At 55.3% G+C, this 13,215-nt stretch overlaps 4 protein-coding genes across 4 annotated transcripts; 2 read left to right on the top strand and 2 right to left on the bottom strand.

Annotated features, from left to right (window-relative positions):
* Positions 1-61: 61 nt before the first annotated feature.
* ACO1O0_006363 (pyridoxal phosphate homeostasis protein) lies at positions 62-984 on the top strand (the record flags this gene model as incomplete). Its single annotated transcript, XM_083195756.1, has 2 exons — positions 62-407; positions 476-984. 2 exons carry the CDS (start codon positions 62-64, stop codon positions 982-984), a joined length of 855 nt encoding a protein of 284 aa, XP_083048772.1.
* Positions 985-1,247: 263 nt separating this feature from the next.
* ACO1O0_006362 (adaptin N terminal region-domain-containing protein) lies at positions 1,248-4,374 on the bottom strand (the record flags this gene model as incomplete). The annotated part of the gene is made up of 4 exons (XM_083195755.1): positions 1,248-1,412; positions 1,468-3,422; positions 3,484-3,818; positions 3,878-4,374. 4 exons carry the CDS (start codon positions 4,372-4,374, stop codon positions 1,248-1,250), a joined length of 2,952 nt encoding a protein of 983 aa, XP_083048771.1.
* Positions 4,375-5,024: 650 nt separating this feature from the next.
* ACO1O0_006361 (S-adenosyl-L-methionine-dependent methyltransferase) lies at positions 5,025-6,177 on the top strand (the record flags this gene model as incomplete). Its single annotated transcript, XM_083195754.1, has 2 exons — positions 5,025-5,300; positions 5,356-6,177. 2 exons carry the CDS (start codon positions 5,025-5,027, stop codon positions 6,175-6,177), a joined length of 1,098 nt encoding a protein of 365 aa, XP_083048770.1.
* Positions 6,178-6,360: 183 nt separating this feature from the next.
* ACO1O0_006360 (actin-related protein 2/3 complex subunit 5) lies at positions 6,361-7,113 on the bottom strand (the record flags this gene model as incomplete). The annotated part of the gene is made up of 3 exons (XM_083195753.1): positions 6,361-6,574; positions 6,645-6,772; positions 6,859-7,113. 3 exons carry the CDS (start codon positions 7,111-7,113, stop codon positions 6,361-6,363), a joined length of 597 nt encoding a protein of 198 aa, XP_083048769.1.
* Positions 7,114-13,215: the final 6,102 nt, after the last annotated feature.

Raw genomic sequence — 13,215 nt, 5'->3', positions numbered from 1 at the left:
CCTCACCAACCTCATAGGAAGCCAGTGCAAAACACTTACACAAACATCCCATTCATCCGATATGAGCGAGACACAGGAAGAAATGAAGATTGATCCGTCCCGGGCCCAGGCCCTCATCTCCCAGCTGGGCTCCGTGAAGGAGCGCATCGCCAGTGTTGCCAATGGCCGCAACGTCCGTGTAAACCGCTTTCCTCAAAAACCACACCCAGAAACTAACAAACCGATCTCTCAAAAGATCCGTCTCGTTGCCGTGTCTAAGCTGAAGCCGGCAAACGACATCCTCGCCCTCCACCAGGCGCCGGCCGCCCACAGCCACTTTGGCGAGAACTACGCCCAGGAACTGAGTCAGAAGGCCGAGCTGCTCCCGCGGACCATCCAGTGGCACTTTATCGGCGGCCTGCAATCCGGTAACACGGTCCCTCCGGCGGCATGAAGCTGTTACAATGTTTGCTCACATTACCATCCCTAAACAAAGGCCACTGCAAGACCCTCGCCAAGATCCCCAACCTCTTCTGCGTCTCCAGCGTCGATACGGCCAAGAAGGCCCACCTCCTCGACAGCACGCGTACCGCGCTCCTTGCCGCCGACCCCTCGCTGCCCAAGCTGTCCGTCCACGTGCAGGTCAACACGTCGGGCGAGGAAGCCAAGTCCGGCTGCAGCCCCGGCGCCGAGACGGTCGCCCTGTGCCGTGACATTGTCGAGTCGTGCCCCGGCCTGCACCTGCTGGGCCTCATGACCATTGGCGCCATCGCCCGCAGCAAGGCCACCACGCCCGAGACCGAGAACGAGGACTTCATGGCGCTGCGTGACCAGCGCGACCTGGTCACCAAGGAGCTGGGTCTCCCCGAGGACCGTCTGGAGCTGAGCATGGGCATGAGCGAGGACTTTGAGGGGGCTATCCGCCTGGGCAGCGGTGAGGTGAGGGTGGGGAGCACTATTTTTGGTGAGAGGCCGCTGAGGGCGGATGCAAAGATAAAAGAGTAGCTAGCTATTGGCATATAAACGTATATACAGACCCCCACCCCAAAGTGGTTTTCTACTACTATCACGGGGAGTTATTTCATCAAGGCCAGAAGTGAATGAGGAAAAAGGTTATCAGCCTGATTCGAGTCAACAGTATGCATCCAATTCTCTCATGCTTCAACCCTGAAAACGCCACTGTGCTTCCATGCGCATCGTAGGAAGCGCCAGCCATATACGGCCCAAATAAATATATGATATTCAGAAAGAGAGCACGCCGCAGTGGTTTACGTAACCATGACGTTGCCAAAAGCACCAGATATATCCGATTCCGAAGGGCTCCCAACATACCCCCGTGCCGCCGAGATCCCGGTGGACAGACGGTCTTGCATGAGCTTCAAGAGAATGGGAGAAACCGTATCTTCAGTTGCGCGGATGGTCAGCCGAATCATCTGTTGCACTGTTAGCAAAATTGATCATAAGCCCCAGGTCCGCGATAGCTCTTACCTGGCTAGCATAGTTGGGCTCCAATCTCAAGAGACAGCCAAACTTGCCTCCCTCCGACGTATGCAACACACTAGCACCAACAATATTCTTCGGGTTAGGGTCGACCATGTTCAAGACGCGCCACCTAAACCCTTCGACCGTCCTGGCAACAAATTCGGGCGTTATCTCTCTGTCCTTACCAACGGACAGCCCGAAGATGGCCTGGGCTTCACGGGGGGCGCCACCAATCTGCTTCCACCTCCTGAAGAAGTCTTCCGCAGACAGGTCCGCTGGATCCATGAATTTGTGGATCGTGACAGGGAGCTTCAGGGTCAGTGCCTGCAGGGCACCCGCCAGGTAGCTGACGCGCACTGTCGGGCTCTTGTCAAACACGTTCTTCGCCTCGAACATGATGACCTGCTGGGACTGTGAACCTTGGGCAATATGGCTGTCGGGCAACGTCTTGGTGTCCCAGGTCAACTTGCCCTTTTCACTCTCCTCCAGATCCAGCGTTGTCGTGAAGGAACCCAGTGCCGAGGGGCTCTTGTTCTTGAAGTACAGGATGAGGCATGCCATCTGGCCTCGGTACTCGGACCGTACACCTATCTGGATCTGCCCATCCTCATACAGGACACCTTCTCCCTTCAAGAGCAGCCGGTTATAGCCCCTCTCCCATCCTGGCGACAGATGGGCGGCGCTCGCGAGGTTTGGCACGTTGAGCATCTTCGGCTCCGACGGTCCAGGCGCGTTCATATCCAATCCCGCAAGATCCGAAGCTCCATTGGCGTGTCCGGCCGCTCCGCCGTTTGCGCCGCCATTGGCACCTACACCAGAGCTAAAAGTCCTCTTGAGAGCTGCAGGCGTCGTTCCCATGCTAAGCTCCGTCTTGTCGGTATTGGCATCTTTGCCGCCAACCACCCAGGTCGGCCGGTCGCTCGTAGCTCCCTGCTTTTGGTGTAGCCGGGACAGCAGCGCAGACTGTCGTTCAGGGAAGGGGGGCATCTCGTCGCAGACGGTGCGAAGGAGGTCGTCTGTGGGCATGGAAGCGAGTGCCAAGTACTCGCAGGCTCGCTGCTGCATCTCCGAGTCCAGCGTGTGGCTGTATGCTTCAAAGACACCCAGAAGCTGGGGCTTGATCTCCGGGAACAGATTGACAAACTTGATGAAGCAGGAGAGAATCATTGATCTTGTGCTGGGTGAACAGCCAGAGAACTTGCTCTGGAGCGCCAGGAACTGTTCGATGGGACTGCACTTGGGTTGGTCTGCAACGAGATGACCAAATTCGCCGAGGATATAGGCGCCAATCTTGACCAGTGTCTCGTGGCAATGATCGGTTTTGAGGTACTGGAGGGCATTTTGGGCGGCGTAAACCTGAAGCTCCTCATTGTTGGTCACAATCTGGATTACACGCTGCCAGACTTCATCGCTAACGTGATCGCCTGCCATGGCAATGAGCCGCAGAGAAATGTCGACATACCACTGCACGTCAGTGGCGTACTTCTCCGTCAAGATGGCGATCTTGAGGACCATTTCTTCCCGCATGGCAAAGTCGGCGTTCTGCAGGTAATGCAACAGTTCAGCCACGACGATCTGTGCATTGTCCGTATCGCACATGCTGTAAAGGAGGTCGAGGCCTTTTCTCCGCACACTGATGTCCCGGTCCTTGAGGGAGCCTAGGATAATCTCCTGGTGCTGCTTAATGGGTTCCAGAGTCTCGGCGCGCGCTGCAAGATGCGTCATGGCCTCTAGACCCAGATATCTCACGTTGGTTTCCCGGCTTTGGATGAAGCGGCCAAGGCGGGAAGAAATCTGCTTCATAAGCGTGTGTTCTGTATCCAGGTGAATGATCAGGTTAATGGCCTCAAATAGGACAGCATTCTGCGCATTGTTCTGCTGGACGTTCTTGCTCGACTCCATGGCCACATTAAGGATTTTCTGGAGAACCTCGCGGATCATGTCACGCACGTGAGTGTCCTCTGGTGAAATTAGTTAACATCCTGTCTGTCTGTCCATAGGGGAGTTAATATTGCAGCGTACCTGACGGGGGGAAGTATTGCAGAAGTCGGAGCAGCTTAACTTGCAGCCAGGGACACGGCACCTTGTAGTAAAGGTAGTCGGTAGTGTACTCGCCATCGATGATGATGCGCTTCAACCGTGCCGCTGCCTTTGCATACGCGCCCTTATATTGCTCCAAGTTATCCTGCGCCAGCGCCATGACGAGCGATGTCACGGACAGGCTAACGCCGAGGTCGACATCGTCCATGAGGTGAATAATGCGCTCAGCCCATTGAGGAGACACGATGCCCGGGTGCTTCCGGAAAAGGCGCAGAAGCGTCAGGGCAGACTTCTTCTTGACAAAGGATTTCGAGGTTCTAGAAAGTCAGTCAGCTATCCACCCAGGGCCAGCAGCGCAGGGATCGGGAGAACATACGGTGAGATGAGCAGTCGATGTACCTCGCCGCTCAGAGCCTCGCCCATTTCTCGGCCTCCCACATTGGCAATCGCGTGCAGAGCAAGGCAATTGTTAAGCTCATTGTGATCCAACAGGTCCTTTCGTATACTGTTGACAACCAGGTGCAGGAGCTCGTGTTTCTCGTGGAGGAACAGGGTCATGGCTAGGTACCCAATCTGCTTCTCGGAGTACTTTGTAGCCGAGATGAGGTTGACGGCCTCGAGGTGGCCGAAATCGACATTCCAGCCCAGAATGTAGATGTATAGGAGTTTGCAGACATATTTCTTCTTGTGGTAGCCGCTGAGGTTGCCATCCTTGAACTTCTGGCGGATGTTGGCCAGCTCCTTGTTGATCCTCTTCTCCTCTAGCTCGCGGGCGCGGGCGTTTCTGAGGTCGGCAATGAACTGAACCAGGCCGCGCATGTTGGCATTGCTGCTACTCGAGCGGCCGAGGAAGCCGCCGCCGGAGGCCGACATGTTGATGCGTCTTCTTCAGCGCCTCGGGCGACCGCTGCGTGGATAGCGGATTGGCGGATTGGCGGACGGTCCGAACAGGTGGCCTATGACGAGGAATATCGCATAGTCGGTCAGCAGCTCCGGTCTGGCTCACGAAGCCAGCATCGACGTCGTGCTCGGCGCCAGTGTCGGATGGGGTCAATCGAGGGGTTCGCTCAGCCGTTGGTCCCGTTGAAGATCGATGTAGGCAGAGCGGCGTTATCAAGGCGTCGCGGTCGTGGTGAATGCCACACTGTAGTAACCAAAAATTATGTGCAGCCTCGTGTGAGCCGGATGGCGCCGGTTCCAAGTGTGATTGTCGAAGCCTCAAAGGGAGCTGCTGAAGATGCTGTTGAATATGCTCCTGAAGATGGCGCTGGGGTGCTGGGGTGTCTGGTCTAGTAACATTGGACAAGCGGGCCCTCCCACTGGAACTTCTGGAAGTCCAGTCAGTCAGTCCAGTCAGTCAGTCCCTTGGTCTGTGCACCAATACCTACAATGGGACGCCAACTCCACTGCATTTTCGACGCCACGAGGACTTGGATGTCGTCAACTGCCTTCATCCCATTCCACCAAATCTCCTCGAGCGCATGATCAGTGAGGTCGCCTCAAGATCGACACATTAGCATGTAATGTCAGCATGCGCGCGACCCCTGTCCGCTGCGAGCAGAAGCCTGCCCAGCCTGCCCAGCCTGCCCAGCCTGCCCAGCCTGCCCAGCTTTCCCAGCCTGTCCATTAGCAGTCGTAGGACCTATGCCGTCCAAGCGAGCGGTGCGCCGCGATTCCAGGTCTTCAACCGCCGTTCGAAATGGCTCCAGAAAGAGCGCGCCGCCGCCAATCCCGAGCTGGGCCGTCAGGCCGACTACCTGAAGGATGAGGTCGCCGTACGAGTCACGGAACGGCTGCTGGTACGTTGACGAGATATCTACCTACTACCCACGCCAATTGCTCACCGTCCTCCAGGATATCAAACGGCACTTCCCTAAAGTCCTAGATCTAGGCGCAAATTCTTGCAACATTGCGCGAGCTCTGGTCCGGGAGAACCCAGACCCCGATCCTTCCAGCCCCCAGTCGCCGCCCTTGGCCACCCGAATATCCGAACTAGTCGCTGCCGACTCCTCCGAATCCCTTCTATACCGCGATGCGGATCTCGACTTCAACAAGCAGATCAATATCACCCGCCAGGTTCTCGAGGATGAGGAGACCCTCCCCTACGAGCCCGGGTCCTTCGACATGGTCCTGAGCTCTCTGAGCATGCACTGGATCAACGACCTCCCCGGCACCCTCACCCAGATCAATAACATCCTGAAGCCTGACTGCCCCTTCATTGGCGCCATGCTGGGTGGCGACACTCTGTTCGAGCTGCGGACATCTCTGCAGCTCGCTGAGCAGGAGAGGCGGGGTGGCCTGTCCCCTCGCGTCTCGCCCCTGGCAGACGTGAAAGATGTTGGGGGGCTGCTCCAGAAGGCCGGGTTCAAGATGCTCACCGTCGATGTCGACGACATCATCGTTGACTACCCCGACACTTTTGCCCTGATGCAGGATCTCCAGGCCATGGGCGAGTCCAATGCTATCTTGGGCAGGGAGATGGGCCCTATCCCGCGAGATCTACTACTCGCCAACGAGGCCATTTACCGGGAGCTTCATGGAAACCCGGATGGTTCGATCCCAGCCACGTTCAGGATTATCTACATGATTGGATGGCATGAGAGCGAGGGCCAGGCAAAGCCTCTCCCCAGAGGAAGCGGGCAGCTCAACCTCAAGGACGTTCTAGAGAAGAAGTAGGCTCCAGACCAGACCCAGTACTTGTACCATAGTCGTGGCCGCGCACACAGAATATAAGGCATGACCGCGGAGCTCTTCATGCTGTATTTCTAAAATGTCGTATCTTCATGCTGTCAACCTGACAGCCCCTTCATTGCTCCCCCCTCCGCCCCCCCTTGGCGGTGTATCCCCTCATGCCATTTTCTAAACCCTGCGCCAGTCCGTCATTGTCCGTCCGATGCATCCCAGTCCGGCAACCTCAACCACCTTCTCGTGCCAGCTCAGGAGCACACTCATGGCGGCGGCCGTCGGCTCAGTCGATCCGGGACGTCCGCCGACCTGGCTGAAGCCAGTCGACTGGGGCGTGACGTTGCTAGGCGATCGCGAGGCGGGTGAGCCAGCGCCCATTCCCTTGTAGCTGTCCCCCATCTATGTCAGCATGTGATCACACGGTACATCGTTCCCAGCCCCCCGCGCAGGTGACGTACATGTACTTCATGAGCACGTCGAGGGCTTCACTGCCACCCTCGGAGGCGTAGATGTTCTTGAGCAGCGGGCTCATCTCGCTCGCCTTGATCGACTGCAGGACCTCGACGATGGTCTGCAACTGCGCCTCCTGTCCCCGCCCGTCAGTCAAAAGCCACATCCGCGCACAGATCCTACCCTCGCATCTTCCAATTGGGGGGGGGGGGCTTTCCGTACCTTTGCAGTGTCCGCCCCGTTGTACACGGGCATGTCGAGACACCCCCTCAGCGCGCCCTCGGCGTCGCCGCCGCGGAGCAGCTGCCTCACCTGACCGGACAGCTGGCGGACCTCGGGCTCGGTGATCTCGGGCTGGGGGGGGTGGAGGGTGGAGGTGTCGAAGTTGACGCTTGAGTCCTCGGTGAGGGCATCGATGTTGATGGTGCGCCAGGCGTCGCTCAATGAGGCGCTGGTGTGTTGCTGGATGATGGACATGGCTGCGGTCGGATGCGTGCTAAGCCCCCCGCCTTTTTGTTCGGTGAGCGGTGGTGTCTTCGGGTGGTATCGTGGGCGTTCTGCGGGTGTCGGTTTGTCGGTGGGCGTGGGCGCCTTGCTGGAGCTCCGTGGTAAGGCGAGGTGCTGCTGCGTCAGACATCATCGAATGGCGGGGACGAGGCTGCGTTCGGGGGTGGGGAAGCTGTGGGAAATGGGGCTACCCTGGACCTACATTGTAGTCCTCGTACAGTAGTGCTCCCTTGGTCAGGTCTGATTCTTTTGTGTCTCACCATCCAGAATTAATTACTCGTACGAGTATCCGTACATTGCACACATTTGGAATTGCACAAGAGGCAATATACGTACTAGTTTGAAAATGGTGATATATACATGAGTGCATACTAAGACATACCGTACAAGTACAAGTATAAGGTACCTTATCCAAAAGGAAAAAGTGTACCTCCGTATCCGTATACCTCGTAGAGCACAGTTATCTCACACACAACCAATGTTGACAACATGGCTAAATGACTAGCAAACAGCTCTCTCAGGAAGAGTCCCTCCAGAAGGATCAGGGTCAGGGCCAATAGCTAAATTATCCGCAGGGGTTTGATTTTAACCGCTGTATATTCTGTACAGATTACGGATAGGCCATGTGCAGAATTGCCGACTGCGCCCATCACCAAATTGGCAAATTGGCCAACGGTTGCGGTCCGTCCCGTCAACCTGGGAGTACCAAGTAATAACCGAACCAGCCACATACAGCAAATACGGGGCCGTGTGCTATTACTGTGTACGTACGGGGATGTACATCTGCCCACCCCAACAGAGGGAGGGGCTGATGATAAATGTTCTTATCTCAAGAGGCAATATCACGGCAGGGTGCGGCTGCGGGCGTGAGAGATTTGGGACCAAGGCAGCTGGGACCAGCCTGGGAAATGATATCATCATCCAGCGAGACTCTAGAGGTTAGAAGTAGGAGGGTTAGAGCTGCCCAGTCCATCATCGGTGCCTGCGGCCGAATAATATGAGTTCGCCGACAGCCTGTCTCTGCCAGAGTGTGGTAGTGATCAGGTGTATGTTCTGGTTTTCTTTTACCACGTCCAAAGCTGGTGATCGTGCTGGTCACACGTCCAGATGGTGTCTGTCTGGGGAATGACGGGATGACCTTGAGGACCATTGCGACTGGAACATGAAGGGTTAGAAGGATAGCGGAGATCCTTAACGCCGTGCAACGGTGCAGCCGGCTTGTTGGGCTGCCGTGATTACAGTTTGTCCCAGATGCGAGGCCACTCCCTCGGTTCCTCACACGCTAAGGTAGCTCGCAGATCATCTTGCAGAAACCACTTACCCCATTGGGAACCCTTGCCACACGCACGGGGGCAAAGAAAGGGCATTGAAAAAAAGAGTAACACTCCTATGGACACGTTCTCTGAGTATTACGGCTTTCAAACGGGGGGTGTCGGAGAAAAACAGTCACGACAAATTTTTTTACTTTTTTATCAACAGCCTTTCATTGAATGGCGGCAGGCCCCCTAGTCTAGACTGCGCCAGGCCGTCGGAGCAACGAGCACGGAAGCATTCCCCGGCCCTGGTTGTCACCAACGAAACACTCAGGGCGCGTTTTGATTGCGGATGACGGCGGCTCGCATCCCCGGGGTCCCGGCCCTGCAAGATGGATTACCACTCCCTTGGATCCGGGGTTGGGCCCGTTGGTTTGTTGCCCGCTCAACAAGGGAACTAGAGTAATAGTAATGCTACATAAAGTAGGGGCACTACGAGTATTAGAGTCAAGTGTTTGCATCGTCACATTGTGTTCCTGTGCTGGCTCGCTTAGTAGTATTCCGAAAGCGAGCGGATCTCATTGCTTATCCGCCATGGTGTCGACAAATGTGGCTTCTGAGTTCTGACAGTGGATTCGTGCCAATGCGCTGCTAAATTTTGCCGATAACAAGGCTAGAGATCGGGTGCACATTATCACAAAGACTGGCTGACCTCCGGGGGCCTACTCGTACTCGTACTGCTATGTAGGAAGACAAGTTGCTTTAGGGCAGCGAGTCAGGACCTAGGAGTCCAGCCATGTCCGACAGAGCGTTGCGACGTTACCTGGGCAGAAATCTGGGGAGCCTTGCCAACCACGTTTTTGGACCCTGCAGCCGTATCCGACTGTCAACCTGAAAGTCGACAAGATGCTAATACAGTCTATAGGGAGTCGATGAAACTTAATACCCGAGGTACTAGTACCTACTAAGTATAGTGGTGCTCGTACTTGGGCTAGCTACTAAGGTAATGCCTGTACGAAGTAGAGGCGGTGCCCAAGTGTTTTTCGTCGCCCATCTCCATGGAAGGCACCGAAAGCGGCAAGGAACACGAATCACGAGGCCGAGAAAATCGCAAAGAGCCAAAGACAGGTAGAAAGAGTCCAGCTTGAAAGAGGTACAGGACATGGAACCTTCTGTTACGAGTAGAATTCGTTAATTGGGTATTAATACTAGCTGCCGCGAACGATTGCGCTGCAAATGGCTGAAACTAATGCAGGAACACCCCGATGAAGGTATCCAAGGCAAGTATCTTAAAAGTACACAAGCCCTGACAAGGCTTGTCTTGCCATATTGTTTCTGCGGGAGCGTGCTGCTTGCTACTTGATGGTACGCCTCAATTAAAGCAGGCAAGAGACCTCCTTGTTTTAAGGTTCAAGACTGCGACACCAAACTATTCGTACCGAGGAAGGTCCCTCCCTACCTGCCACAAAGAAGCGCCACTAGCTTGGGCCATTTGGAAAGAGCGGGCCGCAAGGCTACGATCGGTATTACGAGTTAGTAGTAGGTACGAGTACACTTTGTCCCCTGTACTTATAGAGTCCAAGCACTTCGTCACCGACTTAAAAAGTCTGGAAATATTATTCTCGGCTTTCTTTCTTTTTATTCGGTGTTAGTACAACTGCGATACCTACTTACTGTGTAAGATGAGACCAAGGGTAGGCTGGCTGCCTGTTGGGGACCACCCCCCAAGACCCTCAGGTAAGACGTCAAACGGCGCACACCCTCTTGACCCCTGGAGCTCGCACTGTTTCCAGGAACCCCCGGTCTCCTCTTTGATTGATGGACCTGGCGGCTTCCAGAAGGCTTCCAAGCCAGTACTTGGGCTAGCACTGTCCATAGCCTCGCACGTGGTACTTCATCTCACCGAACACCTTGGACCCTGGTCACCGGCCAGACAGGCCAGAGAAATTGGGGTTCGGCCCAAATTCTGCGGCCGAGCCCTTTGTTATTACTTACGGATTTGGCAACTCATCGAAGGCCCGAGACGGAAAATGTTGAGTCCAACGTGGCGACATCCTTGTTGCGAGACATATCAACTCTCAACTCTCAAACACCGTTTGCTCTGGCGACGACCGCGGGCCATAGCGACGACAGTGTTGATTGTCGGACACGAGCAATATGAAGCCAGGAAATCAACCATCGCAGATGCACATTTTGGTATGAATGGTACCTACCATGGATTATCCCACAGGTTTTCACCGACCCACCCCCAGTTCCCAGCCACCTGCCGAGGATGTTATGGAACTCCCCACGTGTTGAACATGTGCCAGCCTCGCTGCCCGACGCTGCATGATGATCGGAGAAATGGGAACGCGGTTGGCCCATTTAATGTGTTGCAAACTCCGTAGTCTTGCAAAAATGATGGCACTCATGCCGCATGCGAGCATTGGGCCATATCGAGGGCACCCGAGGCTATTCCTTCCCAGGCCGTACCACAGTTGCTAACTTTGGTGCATAGAGGTCCCACTGGATGCGACATAGTAGCTGTTTCCCGAGGTCCATATACTACATATCTATCAGCCGATACTGTTCTATCCGCAGAGAACCTGAAGGTGCTGCATCAGTTGCGTGCCTCTAGGCATATATTGTACTCGTACGAGACGCGGTCCTGCGGCTCGGCCGGATGTGAAACAGAACACCCGAGACAATCTCGGCTCAGGGCGACTTGAATAGCAATTCCGATTAGTATTCTTGCAACCACGAGCTGCTGGCTTGCGCAAGACGGAGGCGGATATTATCGTGTTAGAGGCGCAAGTTTTCACTGCCTCAAACGTACCCCGTGGCGCACCTTGGTGATCATGATTAGCGATTTTAACGTAGCCTCACCTCACCAATCCCAGGGGATTGGGTCAACGGTTTGAGCGCTGGGGTCTCTGATTACTATTATTACTGAAGCCCACGGGCCAAGCGGCCTACGGCGCGATCCAAAACAACTACTACTATTAGCAGCGCCTCCACCAAAGAGAAACAAAGGTCGATGCGCTACTCGGAGGGATGGGTTGACTCATGAACCCCCCGGAGCAGCCGTATGCTCGTCTCGCATTGTGGCGTTCTGCTGATAATGTTACTATGTGAATTCTTAACTTGTCATCCACCCACTATGATGGGTATAAGGCGCGAGGTGCAGTGCAACGCTGACGACCAGTCATCGGGGGACAAAACGACCGGGTGTGAGGCATTCTTCAGCAGGGCAGGTCCAGTAGCAGTTCCGAAAGCATGCGCACTGGATGGTCAATGAATCATACATGGTGTTGCGTGTTCGTAGCCACACTTCTTCACATGTTCGCATCACGAATTTGTGATGCCATGCGGCGCAGTAACACGGCTGGATTGGTCGCACCCGTCGAAGTTGCAGACAAATGATAGCCGTTGACCATGAGTTTGGTTGACTATTCGTCCATGTCTAGGTATGGCGATTCTATTTTGAGAAAGCGACACAGGCGGAATATCGGCGCTCGTATACGTACGCAGCATACGGGGATTTGACAATACTGCCTACGAAAGTCTGGAGAGGGCTATTTTGCGATGTTGTGAGCCTCAGCAGATGCTGGAAGCATGATTAATCCCTATTACTAGCTCGATAGAACTAAAGGAGGACATTTTGCCGGCCTCTACGGATAATACCAATAAATGGTAATCCTGAAACATGGGCCGTCGTGAAAAGAAAGAAGCCTTCCCGGCCGTCACACGAAATCGTTGGTGCTGCCGAGACGGGGAATAATATTGTGTTCTCCGTACTCCGTACCCCAGACATTGTACGACTACAGCTGTGAAACGAAAGAAAAAAAACGGCGGCGGCACCGCATTCTTCTCCCCGTGCGTCCGCAGCCAACACCATCATCGGCACAAAACAGCTCAGGCCAGCACCATCACCAACAAGAGTGTCCTGGGGTTCCAGGCCAACCTCTGGCCGCGCACAAGAGGTGGTGAGTAATGGGGTAGCATTCATGTTTGGGCAGGCGTCAGCTGGCCAGATTTGGCGAGCAGTCATGGCATTATGACGCGACCAGATGTGTCTAATGGCACGCCACGGGGCCTGGTGCCAAGTGCCTGCATGATCCCACGTTTTTTCTCTGCCAAAGAGGCTGGCGACCGACGGAGCCAACCGATCTGTCATTTACCTACGGACACTTCGTACCTCACGGCGCGCACCCGATGACATTCTTGTCTGGGAGCAGGAAGCCTCCGGGTTGCACGGAAAGAGTTTTTCATACGAGCTTTCGGGCAGGCAAGCAGGCAGACGGGGCTGTATGCGGTAATCATCCGTTGACGACGCATGGATGAGGACTGAAGAGAGACAAAAGAGAGGCCCAACGGGCCCCTGTTCCATCTTCCCACTGCCTGGACCTCGCCATCTCTCTCACGGCCCTGCCGTCACCAACAACTGGCTGTTTGCCAGCGGGCACGGTGTCGCTGTCTTCCGGTGGACTACTGACCCCTGACGCAAGTGATGAAGGTGTTCCAGGGGAGGGCGGATACAAGGCTCCATGCAGGGCACCGCGCCCAAGGCCAGGTACCCGCTGCCTTCCAGGCTCTCAGGTACAGTGCCACAGCACGGTATTCGTAGTACATCAACTACATCTGCACACGCCCCTGGACGCCCAGCGTTTGGGGCTGGGGCCGCTGGGCGGATCAGCGCTCATGAACCCCAGACCCTGGCCCTTTGCATCCGTCCGTACGGGCGTGGCATGGATGAGATGGGGCGGTTTTTTTAGTCTGCGGACGTGCCCTCCCTTGCCTGGACTCCTTTCATTCCCAGCGCGATGCTGCGAAGGCCATT

This window comes from Amphichorda felina (genome assembly GCF_050947745.1).
Source record: "Amphichorda felina strain 45539 chromosome Unknown scaffold_6, whole genome shotgun sequence".
In the NCBI taxonomy this organism is placed as follows: Eukaryota; Fungi; Ascomycota; class Sordariomycetes; order Hypocreales; family Bionectriaceae; genus Amphichorda; species Amphichorda felina.
This window is presented reverse-complemented; position numbering and strand designations above follow the sequence as displayed.